Source organism: Aethalodelphis obliquidens, unplaced genomic scaffold (assembly GCF_003676395.1).
Source record: "Aethalodelphis obliquidens isolate GAN/ISIS:26980383/991018 unplaced genomic scaffold, ASM367639v1 scaffold51, whole genome shotgun sequence".
Taxonomy (NCBI): Eukaryota; Metazoa; Chordata; class Mammalia; order Artiodactyla; family Delphinidae; genus Aethalodelphis; species Aethalodelphis obliquidens.
In genome coordinates this window covers 10,335,546-10,356,667 of record NW_020837995.1, presented here as the reverse complement: position 1 = coordinate 10,356,667, position 21,122 = coordinate 10,335,546, and the positions used below count along the sequence as shown (strand labels likewise).

Below are 21,122 nucleotides of genomic sequence, written 5' to 3'. Positions count from 1 at the left end.
GCGCCTGCGCAATCGCCTCCGAGCGCCTGGACCGGGATGGCGGCCGTTTTGGAGTCGTTGCTGCGAGAGGAGCTGTCGGTCGCAGCCGCTGTGCGGTGGATCGCGCGCAGCGCCCAGAGTTCGGAGGTAACAGCGCCGACACGCCCCCAGGCTGGCCCGAATCTCCTTCCCGCGGGAGATACCACCCCTCTCGTTCTCTTCCTCTAGGGTGCCTGGCTGTCAGCCCGGGCCGAGTGCGCTCCAGCTAGGGGCCGCTACCCCCGGCCGCCCACCCCTCAGCGCGCCCTGCGGCCCCGGCTGCTTGCGGCCCCGGGCTGGCAGCTGACCCTCTCGCCCTTCGCTGCTTCTCCCTCAGGATGACCCCGGGGAGGCGGCCGCGCTGATCTCACTTCGGCCGCTGCGGAAGGAATTCGTGCCATTCCTGCTGAACTTCCTGAGGGAACAGAGCAGCCGCGTCCTCCCGCAGGGCCCCCCAACCCCCGCCAAGGCCTCGGGCTCCTCGGCAGCCTTGCCAGGGAGACCCGGGGGCCCGCCGCGGGGCGGCCGCGGGGCGCGCAGCCAGCTCTTCCCTCCGACCGAGCCTTCGAGCCCCACCGCCGCTGAGGCCCCTTCGGCCCGCCGTGGGGGCAGGAGGCGGGGCCCGGGGCCGGCCCGTGAGCGAGGAGGCCGCGGCCCCGGGGCCCTGGAGGAGGGGGTCAGCGGGGAGAGCCTGCCCTGGGCCGGGGGCCGGAGGCCCAAGAGCTCTGGCAGCCCCGGCAGCCCCAGCCTCGCGCGCTCTGATCCGCCAAACCTCAGCAACCTGGAGGAATTCCCTCCCGTAGGCTCGGTTCCCCCCGACTCTGCAGGGTGAGAATCAGCCCTTAACCGGGAGATGGGTGGCACGAAGGCTCTACTAGGGGAGTTAATAAACTAAGGCTGGGTGCTCTGTAGTAAAGCATGGTAATGGCTAGAAGGTTGGGGATGAGATCACTATAGTGGTGAGGGGCATTTTGCAGGGGGTGCAGGCTGTTGTGGTGGAGGTGGTGGTGGAGGGGGAGATGATTGAAGAAAGGAATATCAGAAAAACCTGTGGCTACTCCTCAGCAGGACCAAGCCTTCACGCAGGATCAACCCAACTCCGGTGAGCGAAGAGCGGTCACTCTCCAAGCCCAAGACTTGCTTCACCTCACCCCCAATCAACTCTGTCCCCAGTTCCCAACCCTCAGTCCTGGACACTAGCCCTTGGGGCCATAGCCTTTCCCCAGGGTGCAGAAGTCTGCAAGAGGAGCGGGAGATGCTCAGGAAGGAGCGGTATGGCCTTGCTGCTCCCTGGGATGTCAGCTGCCTCTGTGGGGGATTGGCAGGGCTTTTCTCTGTGATTGATTTGTCCCCTGGGAACCCTGGGTCTGTTTCCTGGTCTGTGGATGTCTCTTTGAGGAACCTGAGTATAGCTGTGGAGGGGAAGGCGGGCTGACTATACACGACATTCCTTTCCCCATAGCTCTAAGCTGCTGCAGCAGTCACCTGCTCCCGCCTGTCCCACCCCAGAATCAGGATGTCCTCACCCCAGCCGAACAGGAAACCTCACAGCTGAACCCGCTGACCCTGCCAGAGTATCCTCCCGTGAGCGTCTGGAGCTGGTAGCCCTTGTCTACTCTTCATGCATTGCAGGTGAGTGAGAGCAAAAGGCCCTGCAATGGAGATACCTGTAGAACCACAGGTTAAAAGAATTGATAAAGCATGTAGGACTGAGCCTTGGTTCTGAATGATGTTCAATACCCTGGAGTTTCTTTTCTTATCTAGAAAACCTGGTACCAAACCTCTTCTTGGAGCTTTTCTTCGTCCTTCAGCTCCTTACCGCCCGGAGGATGGTGGCTGCCAAGGACAGTGACCTTGAACCAAATCCAGGAGCCGTAGGTTGGTGAACAAGCCTCTTTTTGAGAAATGTGGTCTGGAAATGAAATCATTCTTAGCCAACAACTTGGTACTGTCCTTCTAGATTCCCTGGAAAGCCCTCTGTTCCAGAGTGTCCATGATTGTGTCTTCTTTGCAGTGCAGGTTTTGGAGCATCAGTTTCAGTGAGTTTCCCCAGCAGAGGCATTTGAGCCTTATTCCCATTGTCCACTTGGTTCTCTTGTTACTTGGGGTGCATGCTTGTGCTTAACACAGGTGTAGTGTGACCCTGGACCTTTTCCTCCACGTAACCTTCAATTTTGTGTCAAGGCTATGAATTTAGCCCTTGAAAGAATCAAACTGCCCCCGGTGGTCTTGGTAGCTGACCTTTGGGTTTATCTAATGTTTCTGCCCTGCTCTCTTGTTCGCTGCTCCATTAGGTCTCTCTTATTTCCTTCCCCTTTGCCTCCATCTTTAATCCTTTGCCCATGACTTTTCTTCATGTACCTGCTCCATGCTCCAGGTAACACGCTGTGTGGTGTGCAGGTGCCAGCTTCCTATTTTCAGTCTGTCCCATTCTTGGTCATTTGTGCTCTTGTCCCTGTAGCGTTCTTTCCCACCTGGACAAAGGGACCTTGAAGCTGTTGGCTGAGAATGAACGGCTACTGTGCTTCTCACCAGTTCTGCAAGGCCACCTGCGAGCTGCCTATGAGGGCAGTGTTGCCAAGGTAGTGACCCCATCTTAGACATCTACTAGCCTGGACCTGACCCTTTCTGGTCTCATAACTCAGGCAGCCCAGCTCACATCACTGTAGTGTCATTTGCACTGGAATGGGGATGAAGTTTTCTGAGCATGAACTCTGCCAGCTTCAGTCCCTAATTGTCACTGCCATGTTTTAGGTCTCTCTGGCGATGCCACCTTCTGCACAAGCTGTCTCCTTTCAGCCAGAAACTGACAATCGTGCCAACTTCTCCAGTGATCGAGCCTTTCATACTTTTAAAAAACAGAGGTGATAAGAAAAGGGAACTTTGGGGGAAGGGGGTGAAGCAGGATTTTCTCTGGGATAGGCAGTCTGTGTCATTTTCATAGAAACTAGGAGTTTGACACTAACAGGTGGTAGTTTAGCACTACCAGGCCCTTCCTGGCAAACATCATAAGGGCCACTTAGCCTCATTCTGTTCATGCCCATGGACTTGAACCTCTTACCTTAGCAGCCTTCTCGCAGGTGTATGACTCTAGTCACTGGATTCTCAGACGAGAGTGCCATATCAACTTTAACTGCCCACAGAAGTATGTGAAGCATGTGGTGTACTGCTACCGGGTCTGTAGCATTATCACATAGAAAACCCTGGAGAGGATAAGGAACGGGGCTGTGGATAGTCCTGTCCTCAGTTCTTCTGAGCTAGGGAAGGCACTCCTGAGAATGAGTTAGGCCAGCTGTGCTTCAGTTGATCGGACATTCTTATGTGTCTGTCAGGGATGTGTTTTATGAGGTGCTTCGAGAGTGGGAAGATCGCCATGAAGAGCCTGGCTGGGATTTTGAGAAGGGCTTGGGCAGCAGGATCAGGTATGTGCTCATACACCGGTCACCTTGTCTTTCTTGCTTCCAGTAGTGAGCAGCTTAGTGGTGCTTGGGTAGCTGATTGAAGGAAGGCTTTGTCCTTCCAGGGCAAAGCTGTTTTCTTCTATCCTCCTTAATCTCTTCAGTTACTGCCATCTCTGCCTCTACTCAAAAGCGATTTGTCGGGCTTCCCTGGTGGCGCAGTGGTTGAGAGTCCGCCTGCTGATGCAGGGGACACGGGTTCGTGCCCCGGTCCGGGAAGATCCCACATGCCGTGGAGCGGCTGGGCCCGTGAGCCATGGCCGCTGAGCCTGCGCGTCCGGAGCCTGTGCTCTGCAACGGGAGAGGCCACAACAGTGAGAGGCCCGTGTACGGCAAAAAAAAAAAAAAAAAAAAAAAAAGCGATTTGTTTCTCCAGCTCCTTCCACTCAGAAATCACTCATACTTGCTCTGTGATTGCAAATGCTTGAAAAAGTGGAATGCTGTTATTTCAGTTTGCTTGAGTTTTGGCCCAAGTTTTAGACCCTTTCCGACCTCCATTTTCTTCATCATCTCATTTGACAATACGGATAACTTTGCATAGCTAGATAACTAGGATACAGAAAGAATATTCTCTTGTCCACGTTGGTCATGAAGCTCACTGGCATTCAGTGTAGACTGAAGATGAGAGGGGTGGTATTATTTCATGTTTGGTTAAGTGTATCTCTAGCTTTGAGGGGTCTTGGGGCTGAGGAGAGTGTCCCTTACCTTTTCCCATAGCCTTGTGCCAGCCAGCTCTGGCAGAGGTCTGGTCAAGCCCCTGGTAAAGGGCTGAAAGGCCCAAGGGTTGGCTTGTTCTCTCAGATCTTTCTCTCCCTCTTCCTCCTTCCATCACACTCCATCCCTGCCTCTTATTCCTCAGAGCCATGATGAGTCAACTCTCTGCAGCCTGCAGCCACAGCCATTTTGTTCGACTTTTCCAAAAACAACTTCTCCAGGTAATAGCCCTAGCGGGAGACTGATTAATCTACAGTGGACAGTATGTATTATAGGCAGCCAAGTAATGGCTGGCACTTTGGGATAGGGCAGGCAAGCAGGCAGGTCCTTGGCTGGAGATTGAACAAGAGTTCTGTTCTTTGGGTGGTGGTTGAAACTCAGGAAGCCAGCTCGAGGAGGCGGAGCGCTCTCTCCCATGCCCTGCGCCTCCTGCCTCCCCAGGCCTCCTCAGACACCCGGCTCTCCTGGCCTTCCTTCAGCACCTCGCTACTTTCTTGCCCTTGATTTGTGCTGTGGTAGAAAGAGCACAGGGTTAGGACTCAGGTCTGGTTTCAAATCCTAGCTCTTGTGACCCTAGGCAGATGTTGAATCTTACAGGTTCCGTTTCTTCACCTATAAAAATAAGAATATAATCCAGACCTCAAAAAACATATCTATGGCACATGATACAGGGTTCATCACTTCCTCCTCATTTTGTTCAGTCCTTCTTTCCAGAAAAACTCACTGGTTTTTTGATTTCTCTCTTCCTCCCCCTGCCCCAGATGTGTCAGAGTCCTGGTGGTGCTGGGGGCACTGTCTTGGGCGAGGCTCCAGATGTGTTAAATATGCTTGGAGCTGACAAGCTGGGGCGGTTGCGGCGCCTGCAGGAACGGCTTGTGGCCCCTCAGAGCAGTGGGGGTCCCTGCCCACCCCCCACCTTCCCAGGCTGTCAGGGCTTCTTCAGGGACTTCATCTTGAGTGCCAGCAGGTAAAGGTCTCCTGTCTTACAGAGAGTGGGGGCAGAGGCCAGAAGAGGTTTGTGTTCACAGAAGGGCAGCGTTTTCTCTCCTTTGTCTGGAATATAACAGGGTGGGACTGGGTGTTGCCTGGGCTCCTTCTAATTCACACTTCCTGCCTCCATTTCCCTTCTCATTCTTTCACCCATAACCTCATTGGCCTCCTCTGTCTACCCTGCTGAGCCTTTCTATCTGGAGTACCTCTTCTCTATTCTGGTCCTTCCAACACTTCTTCCAGTACCTTTATTTCCCCCTCCTCTTCATAGCTTCCAGTTTAATCAGCATCTCATGGATAGCCTGAGTTTGAAGATCCGGGAGCTCAACAGCCTTGCCCTGCCTCAGCCTGAGCCCAGTGATGAAGACGGGGAATCAGACGTGGACTGGCAGGTTAGAAAGCAGAGGGAGATGATGGGGTTCTGACCTAGGGGGGAAAGGGTATTTTCAAGAAGAAATCTGTAACAGATCTGTTTTTTTTTTTTTTTTTTAAGATTTTTTTTTGATGTGGACCATTTCTGAAGTCTATATTGAATTTGTTACAATATTGCTTGTGTTTTATGTTTTGGTTTTTTGGCTGTGAGACATGCGGGATCTTAGCTCCCTGACCAGGGATCGAACCTGCACCCCCTGCATTGAAAGGCGAAGTCTCAACCACTGGACCACCAGAGAAGTCCCACAGATTTGGTTTTGTTCTAGAAGCCTTATGCTTGGGACCTTTTCCTTCTTGATGCCCTGCAGGGTGAACGGAGGCAGTTTGCTGTGGTGCTGCTCAGCCTGAGGCTTCTGGCTAAATTCCTGGGCTTTGTGGCTTTCCTGCCATACCGGGGGCCCGAACCACCCCCGACCCGTGAGCTCCAGGACACCATTCTGGCCCTGAGGAGCCAGGTGATTGGGGGCTCTGGTAAGAAGGGAGCTGGGAGGAGCTTCAAGGCAATGGCGTTAGAAGGCTTCCCCCAGCCCCTGGGACTGACCCACCCACTGACTGACACTGGCCCTGCCAGGTGCCCCCGGTCCTGGATGTGCGGGCTCTGCTGCAGCAGGGGCTGCGGGCCCGGCGAGCAGTGCTCACGGTGCCCTGGCTGGTGGAGTTCCTTTCCCTGGCTGACCACATCGTCCCCATGCTGGACTATTACCGCAGCATATTCACTCTCCTGCTGCACCTGCATCGGTGAGTAGAGAGAGAGCAGGCTTGAGAAAAGGGTGTGGGGAGAACATTGCTGAGGCTGCCATTTATGAAGAGGGTCAAGCAGCCTGTGCTTCCTGTGTGGTACCGTAGCCGTAACTGACCCTCAGGGAAGAGGCCAGGCCTTGATCCACAAGGAAAGACAGTGGGCAGTTATTGAATATTTGCACTTTGATTGGCCGTTTTCTATTCCTACTGTGGCCCAGCTCAGAAGGGAGTACAGATCTGGGTGGGGTGATGAGACCTGGTTTCTTGTACAACAGCAGTCCCTTTTAGGTCTGTTTTTGAGAAGTACCTTGCCAGTGATAGCTTTCTGTTACTGTATTCCATTTCTCTCTTTGCACAGACTCCATTCACACCCTCATTTACATTTTAGGAGCTTGGTCTTGTCAAAGGAGAGTGAAGGGGAGATGTGTTTCCTGAACAAGCTGCTGCTGCTGGCTGTCCTGGGCTGGCTTTTCCAGGTTGGTGGAGTGAGGGTCCAGGTTGGAGAAGGGGGTGACTACTGTGGCTGAAGACAGGGAAAGGGAGGATGTATGAGTCTGAACAAGGGTGTGGGGCCAGAAGGTGAAGGTTCGGAGGAGGGGTAGGGATTGCCATAGTTTCAGAGGAAGGTGGCTTTGAACCTGGTGTCTAAACCCTGGAACCATGAGGTAGGAGGTGTGACGAATCTCTGAAGTGCTGACTTGCACTGCCCTAATCTCTTGCCAGATTCCTACAGTCCCTGAAGACCTGTTCTTTCTGGAAGAGGGTCAGTTGGATGCCTTTGAGGTGGACACAGTAGCTTCAGAGCATGGCTTGGTGAGTGTTGGGGTCAAGCCAGAGCCATGGGAAGCACAAGAGTAAAGGAGGCAGGCTGCCCGGTAGGGCCCAGCAGGAGACAAGCCAGAATAGACTGAAGCCTTTTATATAAGACTTTTATGTTTCTGGCACACTGGGGAGGAAGGGAAGCCTGCCTTCCCAACACTGGCCTGTTCTCTCCCCCAGGACAGCATGCCTGTGGTGGACCAGCACCTGCTCTACACTTGCTGCCCCTATATTGGTGAGGATACTGGTCTCCCCTCAGAGGGTCTTTGGTCCTTGGCCTGTCCCTTCATGAGTACCCAAAAGGCACCCTGTGGGCGCAGCGCCCCAGTACATTGTTCTGTTCTTAGGCGCTCCCTGGTGCCTCAGTCTTTCTATTCCCTAAATGCTTAAAAGTCAAGATGCTGGGGAGGGTGGGACGGTTCTGGAACTTAAACACTTGGGCTTCTCTGATGCAGGAGAGCTCCGCAAACTGCTCGCCTCCTGGGTATCAGGAAGCAGTGGACGGAGTGGGGGCTTCGTCAGGAAAATCACCCCCACCACCACCACCACCGGCCTGGGAGCCCAGCCTCCCCGGACCACCCAAGGGCTGCAGGTAGGGGGCAGGGCGGAGGCGGGGGGCCCGCGCAGTGGAGAAGGGAAAGCGGACCCTTCACTGCCCTGCCCCCTCCTCCCAACAGGCACAGCTGGCTCAAGCCTTTTTCCACAACCAGCCACCCTCCCTGCGCAGGACCGTGGAGTTCGTGGCAGAGAGAATCGGCTCGAACTGTGTCAAGCATATCAAGTGAGGATGAGTTGGGATTGGGAATGGAGGTGTTGAGGGTCCCCAGTCTCATTTCCTTACAATTTTCCCCTTTATAACACCTTGTTGCCAAACTGAGGAAAGTCAGCTGAGGGGCGGCGGGGGAGCGGGTGATAGAGGACAAGGGCCAGGTGGGACGGGGGAGGCTAAAATTGCTGACGTTCTTTCAAGTTAGTTCTGACCAGGTTTCCTTGAAGTTGCAGCCCCTTTCTGATTCACCCTTTCCAACTACCTCAAAACCTTGCTGTTCCTACTGCAGGGCCACGCTGGTGGCAGATCTGGTGCGCCAGGCAGAGTCGCTTCTTCAAGAGCAGCTGGTGACGCAGGGACAGGAAGGGGGAGATCCAGCCCAACTGTTGGAGATCTTGTGTTCCCGGCTGTGCCCTCACGGGGCCCAGGCATTGACCCAGGGGCGGGAGTAAGACGCCAGTCTGTTTGAATCCTCTCATCTCCACTCTCCTCTTAGTTTTACTTTCCTGTCCCTTTTTCCTCCTCTTTTATACTCATCCTTTATTGGTCCTCTCCCCACCCTGCTTTTTTTGTGTTTTTGCCTGCTCTGTAGGCTCTTATCTTGGTTTTTAGAGGTTTTAGGGCCCAGAGTCCAGAGCTGAATTGGAAGGGCATCTGGGGTGGGGCCGGAGGGCTGAGGGTGCCTTCCCCTGAGGCAGAGCCCTTCCAGCTCGGGCGACTGCTGCACTCGGGGCGTTTCCTTCTGTGGGCCAGGCTGACGCATCTAGACATCACTGACCTCTGTCTCCTTTCAGGTTCTGCCAAAAGAAGAGCCCTGGTGCCGTGAGGGCATTGCTCCCTGAGGAGACCCCGGCAGCTGTACGTAGGAAGGAGTCCTGGGGTTAGCGGGCTGGGCGGTTGGTGGTGGGAGAGGAGTGCTGCGGGGTTGTATGTGTGAGGCTTCTGGTGGCAGGTGGGTCACTCCTGGACTTGGGCATTCGTCATTGTCCTAACTTGCCCCTGACTCAGAACTTCTGTGTCACAGGTTCTGAGCAGTGCAGAGAACATTGCTGTGGGGCTTGCAACAGAGAAAGCCTGTGCTTGGTTGTCAGCCAATGTCACAGGTAAGGTCCAGGGAGGGGGAGCGGCTGACCAAGTTTTTCAGAAGTGGACTGGCAGGAAGTTGGAGGCCATGTGGGGGAGATAGGACTCAGAGCCAGCTGGTAACAGGGAAGGGCATGGGTTGGCATGGTGAGCCTGTGCAGGGCTGCTTTGATGACCCCTTTTCTGTCCTCCCTCTGATTTGCAGCGCTGATCAGAAGGGAGGTGAAAGCGGCTGTGAGTCGCATGCTTCGAGCCCAGGGTCCTGAGCCAGCTGCCCGGGGGGAGCGGAGGGGCTGCTCCCGTGCCTGTGAGCACCATGCTCCCCTCCCCTCCCACCTCATCTCCGAGATAAAAGTACACAGCTCCCTACTCCCTTCGGCTCCCCTCCTCCCTCTCCCTGCTCTTTTCCTAGTCTCCCTCCTCTCTCCCTCAACTCTAATATTTGTGTGGCAGCTTTCTGTGTTGTCCAGCTAGTTCCCATTTTGTTACTGAGTGGGATTAGGTAGGGCAGAACTGAATTGAACGGTTTTCGTAACTGCTGTTCTCTGACTTCTGTACTTGAATCACCCAAAAAGGTGAAAGGGAAAGGGGTAGATGTGAAAATTGTTGACTGAGTACACGTTACACAGATGATGATGGGAGTGGGGTAGGGAATGGCTGTCCAGTGCAGTAGGAAGTCTCTAAGGAACAGTCATCGCAGTATTGGGATATGGTTTCAGAAGTGTTCTCCTATGTGGGAGGTGATGCTTGTTTAGTTACAGGCAATAAGAATAATCTATCAATGCTCTTAATTTGAGAAAAAAAATTTTTTGGTACTGTCTAGAGCAGGACTCAGCTGACAACCTGTGGGCCAAATCCAGCCTGCTGCTTGTTTTCGTAAATAAAGTTTTATTGGAACACAGCCATGCTTGTTCATTTACGAATTGTTGGGCTGCTTTTGTCCTCCAGCAGCAGAATTGAGTGATTGGGGCAGAGTCCTAAACTAGTGACCCAGATCTGGGGTAGTAGTGTGAGAATAAAGATTTGGAATAGAGACTAAAAAGGAATGACTAAAGGGCTTCCCTGGTGGCACAGTGGTTGAGAGTCCGCCTGCCGATGCAGGGAACACGGGTTTGTGCCCCAGTCTGGGAAGATCCCACATGCCGCGGAGCGGCTGGGCCCGTGAGCCATGGCCGCTGAGCCTGCACGTCCGGAGCCTGTGCTTCGCGGCGGGAGAGGCCACAACAGTGAGAGGCCCGCGTACTGAAAAAAAAAAAAGACTAAAATTAGAAGAGTAAGAGGGAGAAGAAAACTCTCAGCAGCCATTAGCTACTGGTTTTCAACATGCAGAGGATTTCTGTACTGAAACCTCGACTCTCCTGAGAAGATGAACAGAGAATCATGAGGGACAGAAAATAGTACGACATGTACACGACAGGACAGTTCCCCTGAATGCTTTCAGAATAAGATGCTGTCTGGGAATTGGCTAGGTATGACTGTCCCAAGATGAGTGCCATCTCTTGAGCTCTCTGGCAGCGCGTTGTCCCTTGGCTTACCTGCTCCATCTGTTCCTTTGTTGTCCACTTGGTTGCTTCTCCCAGCTGTGCTGTCCTGCCCAAGCCCCAAGTCTAAGGGCACCTTTGCCCATTACTTCACCCCAGGGCCCTGTCTTCCTTTTCCTTCTGCCTCTTTCCACTGGCTGATCCCCACCCCAAGCCACATTCTCTGTGGCCTCCTTGGCCCTGGCCTGGCACGAAGCCTTACTCTGCTTCCACCCCTCTCTGCAGGATGTGCTCTCTTTGGCCGTGGGGCCCCGGGACTCTGAGGAGGGAGTTTCCCCAGAGCATCTGGAGCAGCTTCTAGGCCAGCTGGGCCAGATGCTGCGGTGTCGCCAGGTGAGACACGACGAGATGCTCTTCTTATGTATCCTTGTCCAGCGCGTAATAATCAGAGCTGCATTGGCTTGGGGCTGCTGCTCTAAGGATGGTGCTAATGTCCAAGGTCTCCCCGTTTTTCCCCCAGTTCCTGTGCCCACCTGCTGAGCAGCATCTGGCAAAGTGCTCTGTGGAGTTAGCATCCCTCGTTGGTATGGCTCCTTTTTATCACATCACTCTCTTGCCGGATCCCCCAGTTCTCAGGGTGGGGTACAAGCAAGATTAGAAAACAGCTTTTTTCTACTCTGTGTCCTCCCAGGGCCACGTGACCCTGCCTCCATTTCTTAGAGCTTGGCATTCCTCTCTCCCCATAGTTGCAGATCAAATTCCTGTCCTAGGGCCCCCGGCACAGCAGCAGCTGGAGAGAGGGCAGGCTCGAAGGCTCCTGCTCATGCTGGTTTCCCTGTGGAAGGAGGACTTTCAAGTGCCGGTTCCGCTGCAGCTGCTGCTGAGGCCAAGAAACGTGGGGCTTCTGGCAGCCACTCGGCCGAGGGAGGTGAGCCAGAGAGGTGGGGGGAGGGGGGCAAATGGGCTTCTGAGAAGCCTCTGCAGTCGTGTTACTCCTACCATCCCCACCCCAAATGTTATTAGCTGGTTTAGTCCCCCTTTGCTGAGGCTGTGCTTATCTTTTCTTCCGTGCTCAGACTCCCTTAGTCTCGGCTCGTCTCCCCCTCCTCCCTCAGCAGCTCTGCCCTTTGTATCAAGGTCACTGTGCAGTCCTCCTAGCCACCCTGACCTCTTCCTCTGTGTGTGTTGCAGTGGGACCTGCTGCTGTTCTTGCTCCGGGAGCTGGTAGAGAAAGGTCTGATGGGACGGATGGAGATAGAGGCCTGCCTAGGCAGCCTCCATGAGGCCCAGTGGCCAAGGGTAAGGAGTCCTCGTCTCCTTTTACCTGGAGAGAGAACAGGTGTCATATGTCCCTTTTATCCTGAAAGGGGGCAAGTGATGGGGCCTGGCATTCTTAGGATCTTCCCAAAGCTCAGTGGATTTTGTCAGATTTCTTGAGGACCACCCTGAAATGAAGTGGCTGCTCTGGGGGGGGGGGGGTCCTCTTTCACATTTAAGTATCTATTGTATGAAGGACTGTGTCCACGGAGGAAGGGAAGATGGAAGAGGCAGATAGTTTGTTTATGGCATAGTGAGTGTGCGGTTTGTGGGTTTGTTTGTTTTTTTTGGCCATGCCACATGGCTGGTAGGATCTTAGTTCCACAACCAGGGATGGAACCTGGGCCCCAGCAGTGAAAGCGCTGAGTCCTAACCACTGGACCACCAGGGAATTCCCAAGTGTGGGTTTTTAAAATCAGAATAACCTGGATTTTAATCTCAGCTAGTCCTTGATGTTATTGTGATTTGGGACAAAGTAATTTTAGTTTCTTCATTCATAAAATGGGAATAATTTAGACCTCCTGGGGTTCTTCAAGATGAAATAATGTGCATATTAAGTACTCATTAGTGCTTTTGAGCCTCCCATTAGAGTTCACTCTCCCTGCTGGAACTTGAGCATCCTAGAGTACTAATGGGACAAGGTTTCCACGTCCATTTCCAGGTAGAAGGCAGTTGGGAAAAAATAAAACAGGTTGTCTGGTTAGCTAGGGCTTGATATTTGGGATTGATTTTTAGTAAAAAGGGTGAATTGAACAATCTAGAACTGTGTGTCTGCCTTTTCTGTCATCTTTCTGCTTATTCCAGGATTTTTCTGAAGAATTAGCAACACTGTTCAACCTGTTTCTAGCTGAACCCCATGTGCCACAACCTCAGCTAAGAGCTTGTGAGCTGGTGCAGCCAAACCGGGGGACTGTGCTGGCCCAGAGCTAGGGCTGGGAAGCGGCCCTACCTTGGGCATCTCGCCAGAACGCTGGAACCCAGCCTGACTGTGCCTCAGGAGGAGGCCCCAGAGCCACCCCAAGTGCCCACCCTGACCCTTGCTGGTGTGGAAGTAGCTCAGTCTGTCATCAGGCTTCCTGCTCACATGCAAAGGAAGAGAGTGGCAGCCTGGCATCCCCGTGACTGTGGGCTCACCATCCCAAGTCCTAAAGGAAGCAGGAGGGGGTCACCCGATTCAGGATTATGGTGGAAGAACCTAGAGACTCCAGTCCTGGAGAAGAAGAGTTGGCATTTATTATGAAATGATGTGTGGGGGCTTGTCGGCACAAGATTCAAGCCCCACTTGCTGCTGTCCCAGCATCTCTTAGAGCTTTGTGGTTTGGGAAATCATGACTGACAGAGGGAAGTGACTTCTGCTTAACTTGTGAGTAAAGTTAAACATGAATCTTGGGAGTCTACATTTTCTTACCACCAGGAGCTGGACTGCCATCTCCTTAAAAACGTACAACAAATGTGGGGCTCGCCCAACAGAAACCTGCCTTTTACCTTGCACCCCACCTGCCTTCAGTCCCGTGCAGGTAGTAACTTGACTCTAGCTCCATCCAGGGGCCAAGCACGGGCAGAACATTAGAGGTTTTTAAAATAAACTGTTTTCTTTACCAAGGGCTTCATGTCTAGTTATTTTCACCTTACTCGTCCCTGTAGAAGGCTGCAAAGTCTCAGGTGGGCTTGGAGGTGGGCATTGACAGGGTAGAGCTGTCCCATTGGTTGGCCACTTAGCAATGCCTAAATATTCCATCATGTGAGACCCTGCAGGCCAGAGAGCCTGGGGCCCTTGTTAAGCCACTGCCAACAGTATTGACTTCGTTCAGCTCCTTTAAAGGTTTATGATGAGTGAAGTTTCTACTCACCAGGTACTGCCCACTTGTGATGCTTGCTTCTTGGGGGGCTGGGGGTGTTTGATTTGGCTCAGAACAAAAGCATTCTACGTGTCTATAAATGCACCAATTTTGACTAAGCAAGCACTACCTTGATAAGGCACTCTTCTAAAATTCATGGGTTTTCTACTTTGGCAGTGTGCGCAGAGATTCAGTCTCTGTCAGGGGAAGGCGAGGGTACTCAGTGAACCCTCTTGAAGTGGCTTGCAAAATCTGTCTGTGCATATGTGTGTATTTCTTAGGAGAAAAGTTCCCAGCTGTCAAAGAGGTCTCCAATTCACGGAAGGGTAAGATGCTCTGGGTCTAAAGAGGTCTCCTGTATGACTTTAGTAAAGCCAGTTGGGAGCCCTTACAGTAGGTCCCATCAGCACAGAAAGTTAAAAATGGGGGTGTGTCTCACCACTTTGTAATCATGCTTCTGCGCAGTCAGGCAGTGATCATCCCTTCCCCTCAGCTCATCCTAATCAATAAGTTTTTGCATCTGAACCTTTTTTTCTTCGTCTCTTCATTTGTCCTTTAAATCCAATTTATACTATAGCAAATTCTGGAAGTTCTGAATGCTTGGGAACCAAAACAGTTTTAAGAAATACTTTATCTTTCTGCACCCATCAGGTGTGGCTGAACGAAAGCACTGCCCCAGGAAGCTGAGCCCCGAGGTAAGCAGACACCCAGCTACTTCAGACACCCAGCTCCATGTGAGGTGGGACAGGCAGGCAAGCATGGAGGAAAGCCTGAAGCCCCAAGGATGCTGAGTTTAAAGCCCACTTAGTTAAACCGCACAGGCCCAATTCAGGAAACAACGCTGGCCTGTGTGAACCTTAAGGGTTTACTTTAGGCAGGCAGTAAGATAAGAAAGGAATTACAGAGACAAGCAGCTAACGAACTAGTGAACTCATTAGTATTTACGTTGTTTTCCATAGACCTGCTCTCTACCAGTATCAGTGGTTTTCAAAGTGTGGTCCCCAGACCAGCAGCCTCATCATCACCTGCAACTTCCTAGAAATACAAATATGTGGGCCCCTCTCCACTCTTCTAAATCAGAAACTCTAGGGTGGGGGCCAGCCTGGGGTGTAACAAGTCCTTCAGGTGATTCAGAAGCACAATAAAGTGAGAACCACCTGTCGTAACCAAAACCTGACTTCTTGATCATTTGGAGTCAGGTCCCTGGATTATCCTTACCACCTCTGCATTTTACTGTAAAGATCAGCCTCAGTTAATGTTCTTTAGATTTGCTGACTCACATGCCTGGCTTGTGGCTTCTCTAGCTTAGGGGATACAGTCACCTCCAGGCTAACCACCGTTCGGATTCCCATTGCTGGCTCTACCTCAGAAGCCCTAGAGGTGCATACCTGTTAAAGAGCTTCCTTCCAGGGGTCTATGGTCACCGTTGAGTGTGGCAGTGGAATCTGTTCTGGAATCCTCCCTCATGTTCATGTCTGGGCTACAGCTGGCCGTAGCTGGGCAACTTACCTGGTTGCTCTTTATGTGCAAAGCAGTGCTGAGCTCATGGGAAACACTCAATACACATGTGTAAACTATATAGCCTGAAACTGGGCCATGAGTAGTTACTGCCATCACAATCACCAGGCTGAATTCTGAGCCCAAACGACACACTTAGACTGTCCCAGGATAATCTTCACTGAATAAAAGTACACATTGGACTTTTAATTTGCAAGTGTTCTGCACTTTTCAATCAGTGGTCTTAGAGAGTCATGTGAAGAGAGATGAGAGTACATAAATAGGGTGTTAAATATATCAAGTGTAACCAAAAAAATTAACCAGAAAAATAAGTTTAAAAGCAATCAAAAAAAACCTTCAATAATATATAAATAACTTAATCTGAGGTAAGAGAAAAACAAAATCCTGCAGATACTTTTAGAAAAATAAACCTCTTCTGTACTATACAGAAATTTACCTTTTACCACATCTTCTCAATCCCCATATGGTCGCCCTCTTCCACCAAAGACTCTGGGCACCAGAACTGAAGCTGAGAATCTCTCCGACCCCTACACTTCAGGTAACCATACAGAATATTCAAAGCTCGAGTTCAGCCAGGCTAAGTTACAAGAAAACTGAACCCATTCTCCATCCCATCCTAGAATAGAAGGGGCTACAGCAGTGCGTGGAGTGCTCAAGGCTGGGACCAAATCTCTGAGTGAGGTAAGGAATGGAATTGTGCTTCCTCCTAACAAATCACTTACCTCCTTCCAGGAGGTCCGTTATCTTCCCTCTTGTCTTCAAAAGACAGTTTTTCATCTCTGAAATGAGAGATGCCCACGCACCACCCCAAGCCCTCCTCAAAGAGCTAGGCCCCCACCCTAACCCCAAATCTATCCAGCCAGTTTCTACAGTGGTCTTCCCATTCTTCTGAGCTCTGGAGTGGTGGCTCCATGACAGAGCATTACTCTATACTCCTTACTGGGGCCAAGACCCAAACAATTGTCTTCTCCTGTGAGGGAAAGGAAGAGGGGCAGCAAAGCAAAAATTAATAATAAAGCATTTTGTAAAAATTCAGGGAGGAGAAACAATTCTAAATCAGTGTTCTGGTTTGTGCAGCTGTTTTTTTAAACCGTTTTCTGTTTCCTAACACCCCATCCCACAGTGGAGCTGACTGCTGGAGCACATTCTGAGCAGAGTCTTGGCCAATGGCTCCTGCTTCCCTACCAGCCCCAGGGCTGCGCCGAACTAAGTAAGCACCATGTCAGAGCACTGCAGGCTCCCAGCTCTGCTGGCTGTGTCCAGTCCTGATCCTTGAGTGGCCTGTATGCCATAGGGTCCCAGAGACGGGCAAAAAAGGTGAGAAATCCAAAAAGGTGAGTTGAGCTTCATTCACTCTGGACAGCCGGGAGCTCAGGCCCCCTCGCTCCGCAGAGGTGCCAGCTGTGACCAAGTACTGACTAGGTTTCGCTGGCAACTCAGGGATGAGTGCTGTCTGCCCAGTTGGCCACAGCAGGTAGCCTCGGCTCTTCTTAACATCAGGATACAGAGAGTAACAAGAGCTGCCCCAGCATCTCTGGGGTGTCCTGGAGCACTGTCTTGACCGTGAGATGCTAACTACCAAGGAAGGAAGCCAGTCTGGCTATAACCAGCGGCTGCTGTTTGATGAAGGAGCTTAGGAGCTGAGGGGGGAATCCTGGAGCACCAAGTTCTACCTGAAATAAACCAGAGAGGGAAGAGTTAAAGGTGCAGACAGACCCAGGAGAGTGCACCGGGGCACACTTCAGCCATAAGCAGCCACCCCAGGCTGCTGTGATTGGAGAGGCTCTGAACTGAACTGTCTAAAGCCCTGTGCTCTGCTGTTCAGATCTAGGCAAAAGCTTCACTTCCCAATGACAAAAGGTCAAGTCAGGGAACTGAGGGTGCTGCTCTGCCTCACAATGACTCATCTATCTCCTGAGGACCCTGGGAACAGCCAGAGGATGTAGGCCGCCAGGCTCTGGTAAGAGCAGCTTCAGAAGAAGGTTGATCAACTCTGCCTCATTCCTTCCTGATTCCCACTGATTCGTGACCCAAGAAACCCTTGAGTCTCCAGCTCTCAGGCCACAGATCCTGGGTACTGAAGGATGTTGAACAGCTATACAGAAAGCTCCCATGGGGCTGGGGTCAAATCAAGGCATGCTGTGAGGCCAGCTGCACAAGGTGGATCACCTGGGCCAAGTAGATGACTCTGGTGATCTCCTTCCCTTCCACAGTGAGGGGCTGCAGGATCCAGGCACTGGGCAGGATCTCCCCTCGGACCATCTCCCTGCTGGGTCTCGGCATGGACGCGTCATACACAGACTGAGCTGCCATGATAGACAGTTGCCCCTGGAAACAGAGCAATGTGAGTTCAGCCTACGTGATATGGGAGGGACAGGGACAAACAGGGACAGGCTCCAGTGCAGTCAGTACCGTGGAAGGCAACACTGGGCCAGCCTTCACCCCCACCCTGGCCCAACTTGCCCTCCTTCCCCCAGAGGACCTGATGCCCACAAAGATTGCTTCTCACAACACGCCAGTCCAAGTTCCTCCCACAACATCTTTACCACCAGCAAGGCAGGCACCTCTTTGGCTTCCACGCAGACACAACAGAAATCCCGTGGCTGTTTCAGTGCACACAGGGTGGTATTGCACACCAAATACACTGGAGGGGCAGGGATGCAGGAAGTCAGAAGGTACATGGACAGACCGGGTTCTACCCTGTGACACCCCATCATTCCACAGCCTGACACCCCACTGGACCTAGCTGAGTACCCAGCCTCCTGAGAACACTGCCTCTGACTCTGCTGCCTCTGTCCCCTGGGCTCACCCAGGCTGATGCTGTTGGTCACCCGCTGATGCAGCCTCGCTGTCTGGATGGGCTTGTGGTACAGCGGCCACAAGGTGGGGTCACTCACAGCTGCCCACACGTGAGACAGTGGCTGGGACACCACGCCAGCCCCCAGGAAGCCATGCCGAGTAGAAGAAAACACCTTGTAGTACAGATGCACGTCCTGCTCCTCGCCCTGATGGCTGGGGGAGACACCAAGGGTGGGGAAGAGGAGGAGGGGATGAAAGCTGGGTTCTAGAGTCACCGGAAGAGCTCACTGTGAGGGACTCAAGGAAGCCGGGGTGGAGAAGGGAAAGGAGAGAAGGCGAGCAGGGCCACAGGGAGAAGACACTGTGCAAGGGAACTTACTTCCAGCCAGCTGCTGCCTGGCAGCTGAAGAGGTGGTTCAGATTATCTGAGCAAGCAGCCATTACCTGGGGACACAGTGACCCCACCCAGATTAGTGGGCACAGTTCGTACAAAGCAGACTCTCGGATTAGTCCCTCAGGCCAGCATTTACTGAATTCCCCCCTTTTGTAAAGATAGAGAGCTACTGAAGAAGCCCTCATCTGCCCTGTTCCTTCCCTCTTCTTTCTTCCTCCCCACCCAGCAGAGTCGGCTACAGGAAACCTCACATCAGCCATAGAGATGTCCACGATGTGCTTGGCTAAATCCTTGTAGGAGGAGGAGAAGGAGGTCCCCAGGCTGGACAGGCTGGACGGAGAACAGCAGCAACTGCCCAAGGAGGCTCTGCGGCCTACAATGAACAGGTGGAGACTCTTGAGACGGCATGAGCATCAGGGCCTCAGGGCAGCAACGGCCTCCTTCAATAATAATGTCCCTCCTCCTGAGGGACAGTGGCTCCCTAGGATCTAGCAGACCTCAGCCCCAAAGTCCCCACGCCAGGTAGGTAGCTCTGCCCCACCACTCACTGCAGGCTGAGGTTTTCCAGGCAGAGCCGGCCAGGTTCAGCTGACTGTTCCTCACTGCAGAGCGGCCCCACACCTCCCCTATCCAGGAGTCTCTGGAATCAGGCAAGTTTGTGTCCCCCTGCAGAAGAGAAGATGCTCAGGACCAGAGCAGAGGCAGGGAGAGAGCAGAGCACCAGAAAGCCAGTGCAGAATTATCTCCTCTGCCTCTGAACAGCACCAAACAGCTTTCAACATAAAGGCTCAAGTGAAAAGGTGTTCCCTGCTGGATGCCCTTGAGAAGTCAACCACAATAGAAACCAGTCCCCCTGGAGAGTTTCCTTGCCCTTCAAGCCACACGCTCAAGGTTGCTTGTAGGAGAGTTCCAACAGGAATCAGAATGAACTGGGACCTGAGACGATGGGGTACCAGGGGTCAGTGAGTGAGGGGGCCCTCTGCGCCACTGCAGCAACAGGAATGAGGCCATGGCTGGAGCTCTGTTTAATGTGGGCAGCAAACAAAGCCCAACTGGGAGGTGGGAGGTGGGATGGGGAAGAAAAGTGACGGGCTGTGAGAAAAGCTTGACCCTTGGCCCCAGCCCCAGGTACAGCAGCTGAGCCAAAGGTCCTAATTTGGAACCAAATGGGGATGATCCTCTCGATTTGCAATACAGCCACCACACCTTTACTACAAGCAGCTTCTCAATGACATGACCCTTGACCTCTGCTGGATCTAACAGGCATCCACTATCCTACCTCTATCATCGGTTCCTAACCTAGTGTTACTTTTAAAAAAAAGTGAACAAAGATATTCTGTCTCCATCCTTACGTCCTTTCTTCCTGCTGCAGCATCCAAGTGGTCTCTCCTACTTCAGGCAGATTTTTGTGCCACCTTCTCAAGAACCTTTCACTACTGATCTCTTTCTTCACTTATTGCCTCCACCTCTCCTTCTTCACTAGATTCTTCATATCAGCATTTAAGCATGCAAAAATTTCTCCCACCTTTAAAAACTTTCCTCTACAGGCATCTTTGCTCTTTTGTCCTTTACAGATAAACTTGAAATGATTGTCACCGTTTGCCATCTCCCACCTCTTATACCCTCTGAATGCACTCAAATCTAGCCTTTGCTAGATCCATGTGCCTGGATGTGGTGAACAGGTCCCAGTCCTCATCTTACTGAGCATCTCCCTTTCACTTGCTTCCTGAATCCCTGGGATCTTGGCTTTCTGTCTCTCTGGGTGTTCCTTCCCAGTTTCTTTTGTTGGCTCATCTTCCCCAAACGTAAGTTGATTTATTGGGATTCTTTCAAGACTCGGGCCTAGGCCCTCTTCTCGCTCTATAATATACTCCTGTGTGATCCCATCTGTTCCCAGTGCTATACTGATGACTTCCAAAAGTAAATATGTGTGGATTAATCAATAAATATTGCGAGACAACAGGGTCACCGTCTGAAGAAAAGGTTACATCAGACCCATTTCACACATCTTGCCAAAACAAATTATGCTTTGTGGCTCAAAAATATACAGGGTCGGGGAGAATTTAATAATACTATGAGAAAATTTTTTTAAAAATTTAATGATCTCATAGTGCAGAAATGCCTTCCTAAACAGGGCACAAACTCTAGAGGCCATGAAAGAAAAGACTGATAAAAACTAGATTAACATATCATAAAAACGACTAGGAAAAAAACCCACTGGCCTCTCAAATGGCAAAAGGATAACTGTCTTAATATAAGGAAAGGCCACCAAAAACAAAAGAACAACCTAACAGAAATGGACCCAGTACACTGGCAGGCAGAGCAAAAAGCCAAAGGGCTCTTAAATATCTGAAAAGGCACTCCATCTCAGACACAAGAGAATTGCAAATTAAAACTAAAATGAAATACTATTTTATGCCTATGAGATTCACAAAGATAGAACGAAAAAACCCTTAGTAAACACTGTTAAGCAGAAATGTGGGTAAGTAGGCACTTATATATTGTTATTTGAGAGTGTAAATAGGTGTATTTTGAAAATATTCATCACATATTTTAAATTAAAAATACATATATCCTTTGACACCTAGCAATCCTGCTTCTAGGTATTTAATTACAGATATTCTTTCATTTAAGTGGCAATAAACATTTTCAAATATGAACTCAGAGAACCTAGAGAATATAGTGCCCTTGAGTCTTTCTTGAAGAAATTACAAGAAGAAGAATTACTAGGGCAGAAAAAAGAATGTACAC

At 51.6% G+C, this 21,122-nt stretch overlaps 2 protein-coding genes across 18 annotated transcripts in view; one reads left to right on the top strand and one right to left on the bottom strand.

Annotated features, from left to right (window-relative positions):
* CDAN1 (codanin 1) lies at positions 1-20,333 on the top strand. Of its 11 annotated transcripts, none has more exons than XM_027084059.1 (34): positions 23-126; positions 356-846; positions 1,084-1,290; positions 1,481-1,650; positions 1,783-1,896; positions 1,979-2,057; positions 2,480-2,600; positions 2,773-2,882; positions 3,351-3,440; positions 4,336-4,411; positions 4,952-5,157; positions 5,452-5,572; positions 5,921-6,067; positions 6,184-6,350; positions 6,742-6,829; positions 7,077-7,166; positions 7,353-7,407; positions 7,628-7,764; positions 7,850-7,953; positions 8,231-8,389; positions 8,736-8,799; positions 8,966-9,044; positions 9,230-9,378; positions 10,791-10,898; positions 11,026-11,089; positions 11,252-11,433; positions 11,697-11,804; positions 12,627-13,185; positions 14,312-14,355; positions 15,665-15,716; positions 15,799-15,859; positions 16,302-17,522; positions 17,903-18,061; positions 18,601-20,333. In XM_027084059.1, the coding sequence occupies exons 1-28, from the start codon at positions 37-39 to the stop codon at positions 12,750-12,752; spliced, it is 3,702 nt and encodes a 1,233-aa protein (XP_026939860.1). In that variant the 5' UTR covers positions 23-36; the 3' UTR covers positions 12,753-13,185; positions 14,312-14,355; positions 15,665-15,716; positions 15,799-15,859; positions 16,302-17,522; positions 17,903-18,061; positions 18,601-20,333. The 11 variants fall into 11 exon arrangements, with proteins under 11 accessions (XP_026939865.1, XP_026939860.1, XP_026939861.1 ...); XM_027084060.1 differs by having other exon boundaries at positions 15,607-15,716; XM_027084055.1 differs by having other exon boundaries at positions 15,607-15,859; positions 18,601-18,893; positions 19,044-20,333.
* STARD9 (StAR related lipid transfer domain containing 9) overlaps positions 15,335-21,122 on the bottom strand; it is a 127,801-nt gene continuing 122,013 nt past the window's right edge. For 5 of the 7 annotated variants that reach the window (XM_027084047.1, XM_027084049.1, XM_027084050.1 and 2 more), the window contains 6 exons: positions 18,920-19,037; positions 18,357-18,744; positions 17,988-18,190; positions 17,743-17,822; positions 17,348-17,506; positions 15,335-16,851 (listed from right to left, as the gene is read on the bottom strand). In XM_027084047.1, the coding sequence (XP_026939848.1) occupies positions 16,750-16,851; positions 17,348-17,506; positions 17,743-17,822; positions 17,988-18,190; positions 18,357-18,744; positions 18,920-19,037 (1,050 nt within the window). In that variant the 3' untranslated portion in view covers positions 15,335-16,749. Of the gene's footprint in view, positions 16,852-17,347; positions 17,507-17,742; positions 17,823-17,987; positions 18,191-18,356; positions 18,745-18,919; positions 19,038-21,122 lie in introns of those variants that run through there. The other 2 variants (XM_027084052.1, XM_027084054.1) reach the window with 2 other exon arrangements.